Consider the following 17,890-nt stretch of genomic DNA (forward strand, 5'->3'; position numbering starts at 1 on the left):
TTATTGGAATGTGTTGCAGGCATAAAAATAAAAAAGTGAGTAACTATTTGAAAAATAAAAAAATGAAAAAATAATGTTTATCTGCTGGAACATTAAATATCTTGTCTTTTTAGTGTATTCAGTTTAATTTAGTTTGAAAATGATTAGCAAATCATTGTATTCTGTTTTTATTTACGTTTTACACAACTTCCCAACTTCATTGGAACTGAGGTTGTAAAGGTAGTCTAAGAAAAAGGTTCCACACGTTTGACTTTTTTATGATTATTTTGCAGATAAACACAATAAGATTTTGATCTTGTGTTTAAAGGAGAAAAATGGGAAAATATAGATTAAAACTACACTTTAGAAAGAAAGACTGTTGATGTAACATTAAAAACGGCACTGATGTCAAAGATTAATTCAGAAGTGCTTTATTTTTACTGATTTCTTGCAGGTCATGTTTGACTTTATGGTTATGTAGCAGCTTTAGGGGTAGTTGTGGTTGTAGGTACAGTTGTGGTTGTGGGTGTGGTTGTAGTTGTGGTTGGAGTGGTGGTGGTCGTAGTTGGAGTGGTGGTGGTCGTAGTTGGAGTGGTGGTGGTTGTAGTTGGAGTGGTAGTTGTTGTAGTTGGAGCCGTAGTTGTGGTAGCAGAAGTGAGTTGACTGAGCCACTTGTTTATCAAGGCCTGGAACAACGAATTGGTCAAAACTGAACCTACGCCCCKGCGCTGTGTGAAAAAGCAGAAATAGCGTTAGTGAAACATCATAGTGTTCATGTTTGAATTGTTAACAAAGCACAGAAAAGTCTTACCTCATTTGAGTTGGAACCAGAGCCACTAGAGCGGGCGAATCGCTGGTGCTCCATCTATGGAAAATTGCCATAAAAAATGAAATATTTATTATATTACACTCAGAATACTGGTATCATCTGACTACAAATAAAAGCAAGAATACTTTGGAAAACGTGAAAAAATAATTTAATATTTTACATTTTTATATATATTTAAATATATTTTGAACTTCTAGAAAGACATCATTGGATGTGAGTGTACAACTGAAAAACTTTTGGAGTCAACATAATTTCATTTGGCCACCTCAGACAGGCTRATCAACTTTGTGAACACAAAAACTAAAAACTAGCATCTAAGTTACAAGTGAAGTGTATTCCTTTAAGGGATGCTCATTTTATTACTCAAAAAGGTGTGGTGGGCATTACTCTTCTAATATATTGTACCGTGTGAATAAATTTAACAGAACTATAACAATGGTAGTGTTGGGAGTGGAAAGAATTACAGTTTTACTCTTTTAATGTTTCATGAGATGTCTTCCAACAAAATGTTTACTGTGAAATAATAAATATGAATTTAAGTAAATTAAACAAAACAACTCATTCAGCATGCTGTAATCACAATCAGTTTAAGAATAATGGTCTATTTTCACTTTGTTTGTATTTTTCTAATGATCCCAGYTTTTCTGATTTGAATTATGACTTTTTAAATTAATATTGATAAAGTCGCACTTACAGGTTGAGCCACAGTGAGGCTCAGGAGGCATCCGAGAACAAGCGCTACCTTCAGCATGGTTTCAGTGATCTCACCTGTTGGGACAAAATAAAAACCATATTTTCCTAAAAGAACAATTAAAAAGTTCAGTAAAAAATATATGACATCGTATTTTTTTTTATAATTACCGTCAAGTCTCCTCTGCTTCAGTAAACTTTCTCACGGATGGAGAGTTTGTCGAAATGTGATTCTGAAGGTTGAACTTCTCCTTTATAAAGAACCTGGAAACAAGTTGTTGGGAAATTGCACTCACTTGGAAAAATTCCACCTTCGCCTTTCAACATGTGACTAATGAGCAGGAATGTTTAGAAACACAAACCACACCTGAGCAGGATTATGTTGCACTAAAAAAGGTCTTCATGAGGAATGGGATGTCCAAATTCTTATTGTCTGAAATCTAAATAACATTGATCACTTAATTAAAATATAATCTGGTAGACTGTTAAAAAACTTATGGACATTTGTGGTTCTGGTATTACAGACTAAATGACTTGGGAGTGATCCACCCAACGACATTTGCATTTCTGCTCATCATCTCTTGTTTTASACAAATAATTCTTGCATCAGTAGATTCAATAAGTATAACTCATTTTACCTGTTGATAAAACAATTATTGCAAGTTCAGCTTTTACTCCTTTTTAGTCAAACTATCATCATATAACATGTATGTACCACCACCACTACCCTCAAACTCTGGTTTGCTGTTGCAGCAKTTTAATGTCAGATAATCAAAGACATCACTGTTCAAGTGGCTCCTAACTGGGTGTTGGAAACCCACATCAGGATTAGCTCCACCTAGCATCTTGGTTTCAACAAGATTTCAACAGTAAATTTTGAGTCACTGCTTTTGTGAAACYAAACTGAGGAAAAWTTAAGTTAGGATCACCAGAAAATTGTGGTTAATCTCTAATAGGTTGGTGAAACATCCCTCTGATCTGAGACCTGTGGATTTACAGGAAACACACATTAAAATTTGCTTTTTTTTTTGCACATTGCATTACAATAGCCTTCCTGATCATCTCAAAAGTATTTTATGTTAATGCTATATATTATGAACAAATATTAAATATTATTAAGAAATAACAGATGAGTTGTTTCTGAATGTTGTAGATGATTTTCGCTGCTTGCTAATTTAGCTCTCTTGATTATGTTTGAGGTGGTTTGCTTTTAGTCAGAAAATGACAGAAAATAAATCCAAACAAAACTGCTACAAATTAAGTTTTTACATTTTTTAAAATGTGTTTAAAATATCTTAAGGTAAGGAAAACACTACTGAGATATTTTACAACATAAAATGAAGAGAATAATCATAACAATTGGTCACAAAGAACAATCCTCGATCCCGACTAAAGACACATGGGGATAGAGCATTTTAGGTTGTCGCTCCCAGACTGTGCACTGTGAAAACTGCTATTCAAATAAAGGTACTTACTACTTACAATAGACCAAAAAAAAAACTTTCAATTAAAGTAAAATGTTGTAAAATTGGGATCAAATTTGACCCCAGAAAAAAATWGATTTGAAACGTTTTTTTCTGGCAAAATTGTTTATTTAACACGTTTAGGAAAGCAAACAGTGGGTTTCAGTTAGGTTGTAGCAAACACCCTCCTGGGTATTTTTGCATCAGCAGATGCTTTTCCTTCTCAGCTGACAGCTAAGGCTCAAACAGGAAGGGAAAGTTGCCGTTACCCTGGGGAAAAAAATGTGAAAAGCAGGTGATAAATTAAGCATGATCCATGCCTGTTAGTGAAGGCGAACACACATTGCTAAACTTAATATGTAAATGTTGTAAAATATTTTTATATGTGTCTAAAAGCGTACCTCATCAGGCCTGGGGCCAGTCGTGTCACCTCGAGGATCAGGAGGAACAGTGGTGGACTCTTTCTGTGTTCCTGCTACCCATGTCTGACAAAAAAACCCATTTAGATGCATTTAGATATTGTTTTAAACTGCTGCACTTATAAAATGTCACATTTTTTTTCTGCAGTGTCAGATTACTGCAATAAATCAAGAAAAAAATGAATAACTCACTTTTTCTGTCTGTAGCTTCGGCTTTGAGGCTTGCTGAAATGGACAAAATGATGTGAAAATCAGATTACAAAGATTTTTTATAGATCTCCTCTTTAGATAAAAAGCATAAGCATTATATCAATAATAGAAGAGTAAAAATCACAAGAGTTTACAAAAGTGTCACTAAATAAAGTTATTACCACCGGTAATGGTGTTGTCAAATTAAAACTGCACGCAAGTATTACAAAACACATGTTTAGTGGTCAACACTGTCAGCAGTCCACTGAGAAATCAGACTAGTGGTTTTATAATGGCACCCGGATGTCATTACAACACACTCACCTCACCCAAACCATCATGACTCAGCATCCAGCTGTGTTATTATCATTAAGTCCTACTTTAAGTCATCATTGTCTGCAGGAGCTCTTCTACTTGATTCATGATGATACAAATACTTTTACTGCTTTTATATTAGCTTTTTGTCCCTTTTTGACAATATTTTTATAGTAAATATGTATACTACACTGTTTCATTAACGCTCTGTGTTTACTAAAAATCATATTTTGTTTGTTTTATTTKGATCAAATAGTTGAAGATACTTTTATGGAAAACGAACTTGATGAAAAGTGACCTGCAGTGGGAGTTGTGGTCGCTGTGTTGTCCTTTCCAAATTCTGCTGTCCGTTGTTGGGGAACATCACAGTATTCCTCTGCTGAGGGTAGCCATAAAAGTAAGGGTAGCCCTGGAGTCAAACAAACAAACAAACAGTTCATCGAATTTCTGAAGATTTTTTTTTAAAGTGCCAGTGCAGCTGTGTGATGATGCTCCAGCATCAACTTAAATATATTCAGAGTTGTAGCAAAATACCTATAAGTTCATAAACTGCAAAAGGTACAATAAAGAAAAGAAAAAAAAGTTAAACCCCTTTGGTTTAATCAAAATCCTAATGTTGTCAATTAGACTTTTTTGCTGATTTATACTAATTTAATTTTTTGCCATACTACGTACTTATACCAAAAGCCATGGAACACTATTCCCAATTAAGCTGCACATTTTATTTAAAAAACCAGCAAGGACAAAACTGTAAATGAGCAAGATTGAAACAATGGAATAATAATAATAAATTGTTTCAATGCTTATGCATAAAACTAGAAACTAACAAATTAAGATTTTGCAAACACTTCTGCATGTTTGACTTCATACCTGTTGCCTGTAAAGCTGAGGATATCCAAAGGACGGGTACTGAAACTGTGGATACATCTAATAAAAAGATTAAAAARTAATAAAGATTAGCTCCTCCCTGTGGTCATCATCAGTTGTGCTGATAAGCAGTGTAATCTGGTTTGGTACCTGCKCAGTGTTTGGGGTCTGCTGAGGAACATTGGGATTGTTGGGGTCTTGTGCAGGACCAAGCTGCTCTTGCTGACCGTTGGGGACAAGCACAGGCGTCAGCTGGTTGCCCTGGTTTGGGAGCAACAGTTGTGGCCCCTGAGGGCCAAAAGGACCTGCCACTTGGGGGTTCAGGTTCACCACCTGTGGGGTGAGCAGCACCTCAGGCGTCTGCTGTTGCAGAAGGAACGGAGGGAACAAGGAAGAGGCCTGGAGATGGAAAACATWCGTTTCAGTTTGAGATTATTTTTGACAATTTGACAGAGAAAGTGCAGCATAACTCCTAATAATCTGAGTAGCTGCAGTTGTTTACCTGAGTTTGTCCAAGAGCTGCAAGAGTCAATCCATTCAGCCTGAGGATCTGAACATTAAAAGGTTTAGACTGATTAGTTTCACTGTGAAAAGAAATGTGACTGAGCAAGAAAAAGTTTTAACTGTAATTTACCTCATTGCTGTTGCTTGCAATAAGTGCAATCTGCAACATCAAGAAAATGTATAGAAAAAACATTTAGTATGTCATAAAATATAATGCATATTTCAGCACGTGTAAGTAAGCAAATAAAAGAAGCGACTCACTGGTAAACTGAAGCTTGACCTGATTAAACAGATGAACAGGAGGACTGTTTGCTGCTTCATGATTTCCTGCAGAGTCCAGATGTTTGTTTTTTTTAAGTTTCATAAATTCTCATATTTGCCTCTTCAAAAACTCCTTTTTTTTTGAGACACAAGAAACTACAAAGTCTTACCATTTCTCTTCACTTCTTCCCCGTCTTGTTTCTGTCTCCTCTCCTCGTCCAGGTGCCTTTTAAGTTCTCCGTGCGCGAGTTGTTATAGTCCACCAATATCCCACCCAGACAATATGTGGTCAGAATGACAGACGTTCCTCATGACAACAGACTCAGACACTCACAACACTAAGCATGTCATTAAGTGTAAGTCATGTCTCTGAACATCAAATCGTGTTCCGCTTTGAGTGGYTAAACATTCTTAATCTAAAACTGAGCATGCAATGACAAAATCTGCAAATTGTCACTTTTTTCACACTTGTACTTGCCATAACTTGTCACTTAAGCTTGCACAATACCCGTAGATGTTTGATTGCATGCAGCACATGTGCCAGTGTTARTACTTAAAAGTATAATTAGGGACATTAGGACCAACAAGAATTTTGGCAAGGCATGAGAAAAAAAATTCTACATGAGCAAGAMGCTCGGGATCAGACATTTGTCATGAATTGTTCATGACTTGATGTTGGTATTTAATTGGCAAACTAACAATACTTTACTTGAGTGGTATTTATAATATGGGTGAAAAGCATGTTAAGCCAACAGCTACACCTCTTTTTCAAGCAGGTAAAGTTATTTTAGATGTAAAAGGTTTTTTTATATAAAAATCCTTAGTTTTTATTTATTTTTGTTGCAATTACCACATCAATGAATGGTTCAATATATACAGTAGTTTGGCACGTATACCAACCAGCTTTGGGTATATACAGCAAGTGATTGAGTTTGAAAGTAACTGAAAAATGTTTAATAAAGCTTTACAGCATCTCCATTTCATCCTGCAATTTCTGGCATCATAAGAGATTTCTTTTTATGTCATGAGTTTTTTTTTTCCTTTAAAACCCTGGCATGTGGTGCGGCTGGTGATATGCATACTCTCAAGGAACATTAATCTCATTTTTTATACTGGACTCACTGTGTGCTGAAAGTCCTGCAGTTTATTCTTGACACACTGCATTAACTTCAGCAGCACTGAGTGAAATTTATGGTGCCAAAAGAGCCAACCAACCCACTGGGTTTCCATTTTGAGTTGATTTCAGTCTGTTCTTACCCTAAGCCTAACCCTATTTGCACACAATACTTCAAAAAGAATAATCAGTTTTTTATCATGTTAAAAATATAAAAACCTGTTTTGAGCAGACAAACGCAGCGTAATTTTGTTGTACTCTGTTTTCCCAATGCAGCATTTCTTCATATTTTAACTAATGCTGTCAAATARTTAATATTTTTAATCTGATTAATCCCAAATTAGCTGTGAATTAATCATGATTAATCTTAAATTTAAWATACATTTCTATTGCATATTGATGAAATAAATTACTTGAGTTATTAATTAGTTTTTAATGTTTTTATTTAGAAAAAAWWWKSYTWRRMMWKWWTTTTTTGAATATAAAACAGGACCTAAAAATGCTCCAAACATATTTGAGTCAGTTAAATTTTGTGCAGAATAATGAGGTTAAATTAAGAATTCAAGGATTTTCATTCCAAATGAGTACCACTTAAAGCAGTTATCAGCAAAACTGAGTTTTTATTTTATTAACCTTTATTTATCCAGGTAAACTGTTTGTGAACCACTTCTCATTTACAAACATGACCTGGCATGCACTGATATGGAGTGCATTATACAAACCTACAAATTCTGCCATAGTAAAGTGATTGTAAAAAATAAAAAAATAAAAAAGTTAGATTAATCACAACTAATTGTGATTAAAATTTTTAATCTATGCCCAGCACTAAAATCAATCAATATGAGTTAACTCGATTAATTTCACAGCCCTAATTTTAAAATCAATACACATCTGAATTTACTGGATTGAATGACATAGTACCCCTGTTTAATGTCTCTCAATTGATGGTGTGAGTCTGTAAGTCGAGTTTTTAGGTGGAAATAATTGTAGATCTGCTAAACAAGACTGTGTGAAAGCACGGAACTAAGAAAGGAAACAAAAACTATTAGATTGCATTTAAAATGACCAAAATCCTGAGTAGCTTTTAATTCTTCTGCATGAAGTAAGTCTTTCACAAACATCTGCAACTAAATGAGGACAGGACCTTGGTGAGATAGTCAAAATAAAAATAATTAAAAGTAAAAAAAAAGCTATCTTAATGCAAAAAGCAATCTATCTTAATGCAAGTTTGCCCACTTGTGGTGACCCCTGGGGACAGGAGCAGCCAAGAAAAAAAATATCACCTTTTTGACTTCCTTTAAGCTTTTACCTCCCAGTCCACTCATTATCCTTTAGATGGCARCAGAGGTCTACTGTAATTTTATCTTGGGCAAAACCATAAGCTGATGAAATAACTATGATTAGAAAACATATTTCTTAATGTGTATAAGCAGAAAAAAAACATTTGGGATTTTAGTGTAACTTTTTATTCAAAATCAATTTTGTGACATTATGAACCAATTTTATTGCGGTTGAAGTTGCAGAAACATAGTGCAAACTATGAGACAAGCCTCCTGGCACCGTGAACACTGGGACATTTTAACAGGATGAACTCAATTCGCCTCAGGATAAATGTTGTTGTCACATGGAGGATTGGTTGTTGCTGACTCAGTGGGAACTGGAATCTGTGAACACATTAGGATAACAAGGTAATTAATGAAAACATTTCACATACTATAAAATAAATTAACAAATTAAAGACAGCTTTTGTGATCTTTTTTAAAATTTTTAGATGATTGCAAAAATTGTCTCACCTGTGTGTCCACACTGGACTTTTCAGTGCCTGCTGATTTCACAACCTGTCGCTAAAGATRCACAAGGAAAAATGTTTAGTCTGTTTAAATGGGACTCACACTGTAAAAATAGATCCATACCCTGAATCTCCTGAGAGGATCTGGCTGAACAGGAGGCTGCGGCTGCATGGCTCCACCTGCCATCCCCTGAACGAAAACAACAAACTCACTGGTGAGTTTCTTAAAAGTTTCTAGAAATGCTAAGACTGATGTTTAAGAAATAAAACGTTACCATCTGAGGCTGCTGCTGCATGACTCCACCTGCCACCCCCTGAATAAAAACAACAAATTCACTGGTGATTTTGTAAGTTGCAAGAAATGCAAAGTGGTTTTGTTAACTAATATAAAACATTACCATCTGAGGCTGCTGCTGCATGGCTCCACCCATCATCCCCTGATAGAGAAAAAGAAAAAAAGTGTTTCTAAATGATTTGTTACATTTCTAAAATAATAATAATGATAAAAAAAACTACAAAATAAAAGAGAAATGAGAGGTTAACCATTGGAAGTTGTTGTTGCATGGCTCCACCCATCACCCCCTGATTGAGAAAAAGAAAAAAAATGTTTCCAAATGATTTGTTACATTTCTAAAAGTAAAAATAAAAAAACTACAAAATGTTGTTAGAGAAATGAGAGGTTTACCATTGGAAATTGTTGTTGCATGGCTCCACCTGCCATCCCCTGAACAAAGATACAATAAAATACTGATGTTGGATTTTGGTTTTGGTTTGTTATGTCTGAGCTTCTGCTGGTATAGTCAGTTTATATTTACTGAAAGTGAACCTAGTATTTAGCGTTTTTTTCCCCAAAGCTTCATACCTAACTTGTGTACCTTTACATCTCTATTAATCAGTTTTAAAGGCAGATTCAGACAAGTTAGTTTTTACCATCTGAGGTTGCTGAGGAGGAGGAGGCAATTGAGCCATTTGAGGAACACCCACGAAAGGAACCTGGTACTAAAAGAGAAAGACAATAAGTAAGTTTTTATTTTTAAAAAGCTGAGCATGCTTGTCGTTTTTGAGTTGTCGCAGTAGCACTGACCGCATTGAYGGCTGCAGGGAACATGTTAGCAACAGGAGGTCGGAGAGCTAAAGCAGGAAGTCCAGGAACAAACTGTGATCAGATAAAACATGCATAAGTGTTATATACAGTATGGCCATCATTACATATTCCTATACTATYACAAAATGTGTGTTCTGCAAATAATCCACACCAGATATCCTGACGTGAAGCTGCAGGGAGCTATGTAATCTGCATTTGTAGCAGTAGCACATAAATGTCTTGCTCAAGGACACGGCAGGAAACTAAACTTGCAGCTTCTCAGTCTCACATCAGCTGCCCTACAATGTACTTTTCTGGCCTGTAAAAGGATTGAACCCACCACCTTGACATTATTAGCTCCATGCTCTAACCAGCTGAGCTAAGCTGACTTATAAAGTTCTGTATAAGCCCATGAGAGAAGGTATGGCACAGRTGTTCTCATGTTGACTGCCCAACATATGATCTGTTGGATTCACCTGAGCAAACTGGGGCTGCCCAATTAAACCAACTCCACCACCAGCTACCAATGGGTTCAGACCTCCAGCCATCATCCCATTGAGCATCCCAGCATTCATAGCTGCCAGCAGCCTTGCTGTCTGCAAAAAAACAGGAAAGTTTTTTTCTTTTTTTTTTCTGTAGTAATTGTCTGTAATCTAATTTATATTATTCTTTAAAGCCTGCGAAACCTCATGGGTTTTTTCTTACCTTGCCTGCATTGGCCTGCAAAAAATGAAAAGGCAGAATGTTAAATGACAGTGAACATAAAACCTGATCAAAAAGATAAACAGTACTCACACAGGAAAKAGTTGCAACAAATGCCGTGAAGAGAAGAAACTTCATATTGCAGCTCGTAACCGATGAAAAACACTCTTTCTTCAAATGTCAGAAAATCTGTAACTCTCTGCATTGACAACACCTTTTTAACAGCCTCAGAGATTATTTTGAGCCAATTAGAGACAAGAACGCTTTTTTTACATTCTGTATTTGTCACCTGTTTGTCATAAGAACAGGTGATATGACACCATCAATCTGAGCAATAGATTTGAAAAGATCTGTAAATCCATGCGCTGCCTATTTGGGCAATTTTCACCACATTTCTGTCTTTTCTCATTGTTCTCTGTGCAACCAAAGGACCACAGATGACAACAGAGTGATTCAGTCTCAGAATGAGTCTGCGGAGGTCTGTGGAAGCTACCAGCTTAAAACCAGTCAGAAACCCTTAAATGCTGCTGGTTGTGGTCGCAGGAGGCAAACAACTGACATCACCGCTGAGTGCTTTTGTGGATCAGAGCATGAAAAACATATGTAYGTGTGCTTGTGCAGTCAAATCAAACATTACTGTATGTGCAACAAAGCAGACGATGAAATGAATGAGATTTTTTTTAGTGGTATCAGAAAACTTACATAGTGAGTTTCTTCTTTTCTAGAGTGTGATTACTGGAGAAAAACTTAATAGCTTGGAAAAGTTGTCATGCTCCCACTAAAATGCAACATAAATAAAAAGGGTACACTGTTTCACTTAAAAAAAAACAATAACAACACAGTGCAGACATGGATAAATGCTTGCATTTCTCTGTTAAGGAAAGGAAACCTGCAGTGGTCACTTAAATAATTTGAAAGCTTTGTTCCAGTGATACTTAATGAAAACAAAAAAACAGTAAAACAGTGCAGTAATAATTATGTGTATTTAACTGGGGTTTTTTATTTTTTATTTTCTGTAAAAATTGCTTGATTGGTCAGTTGTTTCTGTCAAGTTGTTGGGGTGAGTCATGCTACGGATACAGAGACTGTGAAGGTGTGCATACCCAACTATACAGCAGTAAACTGCAAAAAATGTTTGATTGCTTCARCATGTGCAAAAAATAATAAGTAATAAGTACCATATTTGTTAGTTTCATTGTTTTGTTTCTGTTGGACTAAAATTCAAAAGCAGTGTATGATTTTCAGTATCCTTAATTTTGTTTGTTTTTTATCACTTTTGTCAGTTTCAAGGTATTTCAGTGGGGTACTTTCTCTTTTCCAAGAAAGGGTACAAACAAATTTGTTCTCTTCTCTAAATGTCAGTCATTATCTACTATTGATCTCATCATTGTTTTGCCGACAGGCTAATTGCAGCCAACAAGCTGGTTATTGACCATAACTCTGTTAGCTACAAACAGTTGTGCATCATCATTATAACTTTATAAACCATAACGTCCATAGCCTTTTGTAAAACCAATTTCAGCTGAAGATTGACAAAGGTTTAGTATAAAACTACTACTCATTTCATGGCAGGCAGCAGCTCAGCTCAGAAAAAGTGATGAGATGTTCATAAGAAAAATAGTCTCAAAAGTAGCTAATTTAAGTTTTAAACTAGTCTTATCCATGTTTGTTCTCATTTTGCTTTTTGACAAAAAGCCTTTCAGACAAATTTCCAGCAAGTTGGAAAGCTGAGTTGACCTGACTGATCCCTGCATCAAAAAGTCCAGAAGAGAGCCTGATGTTCAGTGTCAATAAAACTTAGTTTTTACAACATAATCCAGATGTACTACTAACAACAAACGTGAGTACCATAATAGTCAAATTTGTGTTTTTATTGCATTAAGTCTATGGCCACCTGAGAGACAAATTCTTTCTGATTATTTTGAAACTTATGTAATTTAATATGACAGGAAAGGTGCCCCTCTTAAAAGAAGCAAATTAAAACTACTTTGTTATTCACTATAGAATAGTTTCTAATTTTTGTATTTTTAAGACATTTGCCTTCTAATATTTTTTTTATTATTATTATCATTTGAAGTAATTKTGTTCTATTTTGTCAGCAACAAATGCTTAATACAAAGATGCAGACCCAGTATGTCATGTTAAAGCTGCCTTTTTTTCTCAACATGTTTAGGAAACATTAAATTTGTTCCCTGGGTCACTGTCTCGTGTTTTTCTCACTCTGAGGTTGTCTGGGAATGGTTTCTCTGCTGCTGACTGAGCGGGCCACAGCAAACCAGGTAAACACCATGTGGGATGTCTGGTCTGGAGGTCTAATTATACACTGTCATGTGTCTTAAATTTAGAAAACTTTTTCTTGTTTGGCTTTTATGCTGAGAGAAATGATATTTCATATTATAAATTTAACTGAATGCTTTTATACATGTAGATAGATGAGATGTTAATACATGCTTTGTATTGTAGAATGACTTTCATTAGCTGCAATTAATCACTCCAAGAATTGAGCAATGATGCAAAGAATTTCGGATGTTGTTCAAGTTTAGAGCCCCAAATTACTATGCTGCAAGCTGGCACTAAAGCGTAAATAGAACCTTGTGTATTTTTCCATCAGTCTCCAGATTAAAATAACAGCAATCTTAGAAAACACACTATAATAATAGTTGTTTTTATTTGGTGTTTTGTAGGCTTGGATATACAGTATATGTATATTTGGGCACAGATGATGTAGGCGTTTTAACAAAAGAATCAACAAAGTGTCAGCCGTAACAAATTCAATCATTTATTGATTATTAGTCAGAATGACAATGTTTGACTGAGACTAAAGTCTGGAAAGTACTACGAGGCAGGGTCTTTGAGTAGGGAGGTGGAATAAATCATCTGTCACGACTGCGTCGTATCTTCTCAGTTGTTTTCCTCGGTGTCCATCCCAGAGCATTCTTCCTCCTCTTGAGCAGCTGCAGCTTTCGTTAGTGGAGACTGTGTCCTCCTGAGACGAGCTGCCACTGAACGCTGGAACCTCAGTATTCCTCTTGCATTCCCAGCACCGCCAGCAACACCCAGCTGTTGTTGATTATTTGGCCCAGCAATGGGGATCAGCTGCACTTGGCCTGGAGACAGCATGGGAGGCTGAGGGGCCACTCCAGCATTATTCTGGGGCACGACACTGAGCAGCATCACTTGCCCACCTCCAGCTTGCTGGGCCATCTGCCCCTGCAGATTCCCCGTGGCTCCACCTGCCTGCCCCAAAAGAAAAGCCGAAAGGGGAATCAACTGCTGAGCCGGAGCCTGRCCCACAGGGTTCCCCACTGGCTGGATAAACAACGACCCGCCAAGTTGCACCAAGCGTGCCACCACGGCCCCTCCGGCCAGCGGAACTCCATTCAGAGCCCCAGCATTGGCAACGTTACCGGCAGCCCCTGCTGCTCCTCCTCCACCTCCATTATTTTTGGCTCCCCCTTTGAGAAGAGCCTCAGCACTCCCTGAAGACACGCCACCCTCCACCACAAGAGCCAGAGCCTGAAAAATAACCCACAGTATGCAGTACATGTTTTATTTCAGTGACAGCAGAAGGTCAGTAGGTGAACAGCCGCCTCATTCTGCACTTATATACAGAGAGTCCACTTCAGTGATCGAGCAGAAACGTCCAATCACAATCCTACACTTTATCTGAAAACAACAAGTCACTGTAATCATCATGACTTGGCTGCMAGCTATTGTTGTCTTACAGAGGCCCATTATTCAGGATCAAGTGGCCAACCCAAACCACACGTGAGTGACTTGCATTTTCATACCTATTGTTGCAACGGGCATGTATTCAAGTCATAAAGGTGCTCAGGAACTTAAAAAAACACAACAAAATAAAGTTTCCAAMGTTATTTTGGTGTCCAATGGGGAAAATAATGTCTTGACTTTATTTGACAACATAAAAAAATCAGTTTTTCATCAACAACAGGGTGCACAGAGYTATCTTTTGTTACAATTTAAAGTTCTTTGACATGGATTTTAAAAAAAATGTAAAATGAGTCGACATGTTAAGCATTTGATACAAGAAACACAGTTACTGATTTAGATCAGTGGAAAAACACAAGGATTTGAAATAACATAAAATTATATGATTTATAAACTAATAGATACATTGTTCTAAATATTGCAAATTTTACAACATAGTCTTTATTAATTTGTTGTAGACTTTTACCTCAGTATGAAATACATTATTAAAACTGGCTAAAAGTATATTATTCTAGTAAACAATTCTACTTATTAAATCAGAGTCACAAATCTCTCATTTAAAAGCTAAAGATTGATCTAGCACAAGATAACCGGACTGATAACACTTGTCTGTTATAGCAGGAGGCACAGTTAGTTTCTGAACTTGTATTGTGATTTGTGTGAAAAAAAAAGATTATTTATGAAGGCTTCTATTATAGGTTTCCCAACGCTTGTGTAGGAGATTAGGAACAAGGTGAATCTCAAAAGAGCAGGTTGACGTCCATATCGTCTGTGGAGAGAAAAATAAAACAAAAAAGTGAGGAAAATTCATTTGTTTGTAACATTTTATATCAATTGTCTGTTAAATGAGAAGAAGTTTGAAAATGCAAATGTATTTGATCATAGCATACTTTTATTTTGTTATTTTCATCACTGTTTTTTTTTCATAACTTCAGATCTGTTGTTGAAAACATTACTTCACATATTTGGGAAGTTTCTTGCAATAATAAGAACAAATTTTGTTTGGGATTTTAACTCTCATTAAAGAACTGAGTTTAAGACGTGTTTATATTTTTATTTATTAGGATTCCCATTAGTTTCCACTRAAGTGGTGACTAATCTTCCTGGGGTCCAACTGACAAAACATAACAATATTCATATAACACCTAAAACCATTTTGACACAGACATATACACAAGATTAGTCAACATACAAGACATAAAGCTGCTCTCACCGTCTTTGATACCAAAGCATGAGGTCCACTCTTTAAAGGACACCTGTTTGTCCTTGTCAGCATCACACTCCTGGAAAAAAAGAGAGGTGCAATGCTCCATCGGCACCAGAGGGACCCTGAGCGGGGCCAACTCTGAGTGAGACAAGAACCTGCACAGACGAGCCACAAGTCAGTTAAGAAAATAGTTGAAGCTGAAAGTCAAACCCAGGTTGTTCTTAGTGTAAGGCAACAGGTAAAGTTCTCTTTATTTACAAGGGTGGAAGTCGAGTTTAGGTAGAAGAATCCAAAGAATGAATTTTAGTGGAAGCAGTTGTTTTGTTCTTTAAAATGGTGTCTAAAAGCTGCAGTTTCAGTATCTCGTAAATTGAATTGAATGTACCTGTCAGATGGATGTTGGTCCAGCTGAGCAAACTGCCAGTGCACCGGATAGATGTACATGTTGTAGTTCTTCTCAAAGTCCTGTGCAAGAAGCTCAACTGGGTGATCTCCAGCATGAAGGCGCCTCTCATTCTCAAAGATTTTCTTCACCTTAGATTACAATAAAAAAACACACACACAAATTGACTGGRTTTGTCTTGAAAACACTGAAAATAAGCATGTGAATCTACTCCTATTCACCTTCAAACAAGCATGAGAACAAAAATATTTTACAAATGGTCCTTTTGACATTGAGATATAATGGGAATCTTCTTTTTCAGGTTTTGAGTCTTACTCTAAATCGTTGTTTCGGGGTGAGGAATCCAGGGTTCATAGAGTCATGCTCATAAAGCTGCAGCAGCACATTTTTCAGCCAGTCCCTCATTCGAAGAGGAAACTGGACCAGCTCGTTTTCCACACATGGAAGTAACACTGTGAGAGAGAAGACGGTTAAAGTTTTTCTCTGGAACCAGGTGTTTTTTTGAACCATGCAGTCTGTGTAAATTACATTTGCATGGGCCAGTGTAGTCCAAATGAAGTTTGTGGCCTCGCTTGGTGCCCTCCAAGTTGCATTTGGTAGCAAAGAGCTCACATGACGTGTCGTACGTTTTGTTGTCTGTCCCACAAACCTGAAAGAAAACAAAAATATGAGCAGAGCTGAAGCGCTTCACTTCAAATGTTATCACATACTTACATGATCAAACTCGTTAATGCTGGGTGGACATTCTGATGGTTGTTGACACACACAACCTGGCTTCCCATCTGCGTCGAGTTTACAGGTTTTTCCACGCTTACAACGGAAATTGTCACACGGATCTAACAAAACAGACAAACAACACAAAGATTTTTATATCAAAATAATAATAATAAACTTGACTGGTTTAGTTATTTTATTTTTCTTTCTATTAAGAACTACAACCACATCACATCATCCTCTACATTCTTCTACCATTAGAGCTGGTGCTGTGATTACATTCAACTTGATCTCTCTTATTCACTCCTTAAGCCTGCAGAGCTGTGTTTTGGTTGTGACTGTGAAGCAGTGTGGGCACTATTCATGCAGAAGTTTTAACAAAATGATCCAGTCAGCAAATTCCCCTGTGAGTCTGTTGGGACAGGACATTAGTAAGTATAAACACTGCTGACCAGAGAGGATGGGAGGAGTTCATTCAGAACATATATTTTCTTTTTTTCCCCAATATTTTTATTTTATTGTATTTTTTAATTTTATTTAATTTTATTTAATTTTATTTTTTATTTTATTTTTGCTTTGGTCAAAGTCCACCAACCATGGCATTACACCCTGAAACTTTATTAGGGATTTACTAAAAGTTTCTACAATCCATAAGAAGAAAATTAGATCATAAACCCTGACTAAACCCTAACCCTAAGTTCATTTAAATAAACAATTGGCTGAGGTCTAATTTATTTAAATGCAAAGATGACAGACAGTGTGTACAGATGCCATCCATTTTTTATTGTAAAAACTTGTTTAGCAAAATTCCACAGAAGAAGTCACCCATCACGAAATGTTACTCTTCTGCTGCGAGCATCAAATTTTCTCATCCAATTAGATTCTGCTTCATGAATAAAATTTGGTGTATTTATTCCTGTTGCATTTTCTGGTTGTTTCGTGTATTTCTTTGTGTATTTATGGTGCTAAAAGTTTTTATTTTTCATTTAGAGTTAACTTTACCTAGGTTACTCTAACAATGATAATCTTACCGCTGTAGCTGTCAACTACTTGTTTGTCTTTTTAAGTCCTTGATTATAATTTCTCACGTTTAAGCAATGCATAGACTTAAATGTATGGCTACTTTCATTTTCTGCTTGATAGTTTATAACTCCAGTTCCTCAGTAGCGGACTTAATCCAAAAAAAAAAATTAACACCAACCTGTCAGAGTCTTTATGAGATGTTCGTCTCTGCCAAAAGCGGACCTGGAACTGGGATACAAATCCACTGAAGCTCTAATCTGTACAGGATTCACGCCTACTAACGCACCCTGGAACAACAAATATATACATATTGTAAAACAAATATTAACAGATTTGACTCTATGCAAAAAATGAAATTCTAGAAATGTCACATTCTGGCCTCAGTGACATCCATGATTGCAGAAACATCTGTGTTTTGGTCACATGGTCCTCAGCTTTCTGTTTGATGTCTCTCCACAGTCTGACGTTGTCCCACAGGACTCAGTTCTAGGGACTCCGTTTTTTTCTTTATGCGTTTGCTGACTTTAAGAGAAATGTTTGTAATTCTATATAGTGTTATTTCCAAACTATTGTATTTTCATTTGTTTTCTTTCTTTCTGTTATATATAT

The 17,890-nt window shown here is 36.3% G+C and overlaps 4 protein-coding genes across 5 annotated transcripts in view; all 4 read right to left on the reverse strand.

Annotated features, from left to right (window-relative positions):
* Window positions 1-543: 543 nt before the first annotated feature.
* On the reverse strand, window positions 544-1,676 carry LOC106517119 (integumentary mucin C.1; the record flags this gene model as incomplete). The annotated part of the gene is given in 4 exon segments (XM_014007830.1): window positions 544-707; window positions 791-844; window positions 1,503-1,606; window positions 1,670-1,676. Coding segments are annotated over 3 exon segments (275 nt in total), but the record flags the coding sequence as incomplete, so codon positions are not given.
* A 1,392-nt stretch (window positions 1,677-3,068) lies between these two features.
* On the reverse strand, window positions 3,069-5,733 carry odam (odontogenic, ameloblast associated). The gene is made up of 10 exons (XM_014007831.1): window positions 5,687-5,733; window positions 5,517-5,582; window positions 5,386-5,415; window positions 5,254-5,301; window positions 4,902-5,150; window positions 4,755-4,811; window positions 4,183-4,293; window positions 3,573-3,605; window positions 3,363-3,446; window positions 3,069-3,231 (listed from the first exon to the last, which is right to left on the reverse strand). Exons 1-10 carry the CDS (start codon window positions 5,687-5,689, stop codon window positions 3,196-3,198), a joined length of 717 nt encoding a protein of 238 aa, XP_013863285.1. The 5' UTR covers window positions 5,690-5,733; the 3' UTR covers window positions 3,069-3,195.
* Window positions 5,734-8,080: 2,347 nt separating this feature from the next.
* Window positions 8,081-10,391, reverse strand: scpp9 (secretory calcium-binding phosphoprotein 9). 2 transcript variants are annotated; one of them, XM_014007832.1, is made up of 12 exons: window positions 10,299-10,391; window positions 10,209-10,223; window positions 9,980-10,099; window positions 9,504-9,575; window positions 9,350-9,418; window positions 9,105-9,143; window positions 8,963-9,001; window positions 8,818-8,856; window positions 8,695-8,733; window positions 8,544-8,609; window positions 8,424-8,474; window positions 8,081-8,294 (listed from the first exon to the last, which is right to left on the reverse strand). In XM_014007832.1, the coding sequence occupies exons 1-12, from the start codon at window positions 10,341-10,343 to the stop codon at window positions 8,223-8,225; spliced, it is 666 nt and encodes a 221-aa protein (XP_013863286.1). In that variant the 5' UTR covers window positions 10,344-10,391; the 3' UTR covers window positions 8,081-8,222. The 2 variants fall into 2 exon arrangements, with proteins under 2 accessions (XP_013863286.1, XP_013863287.1); XM_014007833.1 differs by lacking the exon at window positions 8,695-8,733.
* A 2,580-nt stretch (window positions 10,392-12,971) lies between these two features.
* Window positions 12,972-17,890, reverse strand: part of sparcl1 (SPARC-like 1) — an 8,047-nt gene continuing 3,128 nt past the window's right edge. Inside the window, exons 5-11 of the mRNA XM_014007874.1 lie at window positions 17,460-17,568; window positions 16,259-16,380; window positions 16,073-16,193; window positions 15,860-15,996; window positions 15,527-15,675; window positions 15,148-15,296; window positions 12,972-14,703 (exon numbers count right to left, since the gene is read on the reverse strand). Coding sequence (XP_013863328.1) covers window positions 14,675-14,703; window positions 15,148-15,296; window positions 15,527-15,675; window positions 15,860-15,996; window positions 16,073-16,193; window positions 16,259-16,380; window positions 17,460-17,568 — 816 coding nt within the window. The 3' untranslated portion in view covers window positions 12,972-14,674. The remainder of the gene's footprint in view (window positions 14,704-15,147; window positions 15,297-15,526; window positions 15,676-15,859; window positions 15,997-16,072; window positions 16,194-16,258; window positions 16,381-17,459; window positions 17,569-17,890) is intronic.

This window comes from Austrofundulus limnaeus, unplaced genomic scaffold (assembly GCF_001266775.1).
Source record: "Austrofundulus limnaeus strain Quisiro unplaced genomic scaffold, Austrofundulus_limnaeus-1.0 Scaffold45, whole genome shotgun sequence".
Taxonomy (NCBI): Eukaryota; Metazoa; Chordata; class Actinopteri; order Cyprinodontiformes; family Rivulidae; genus Austrofundulus; species Austrofundulus limnaeus.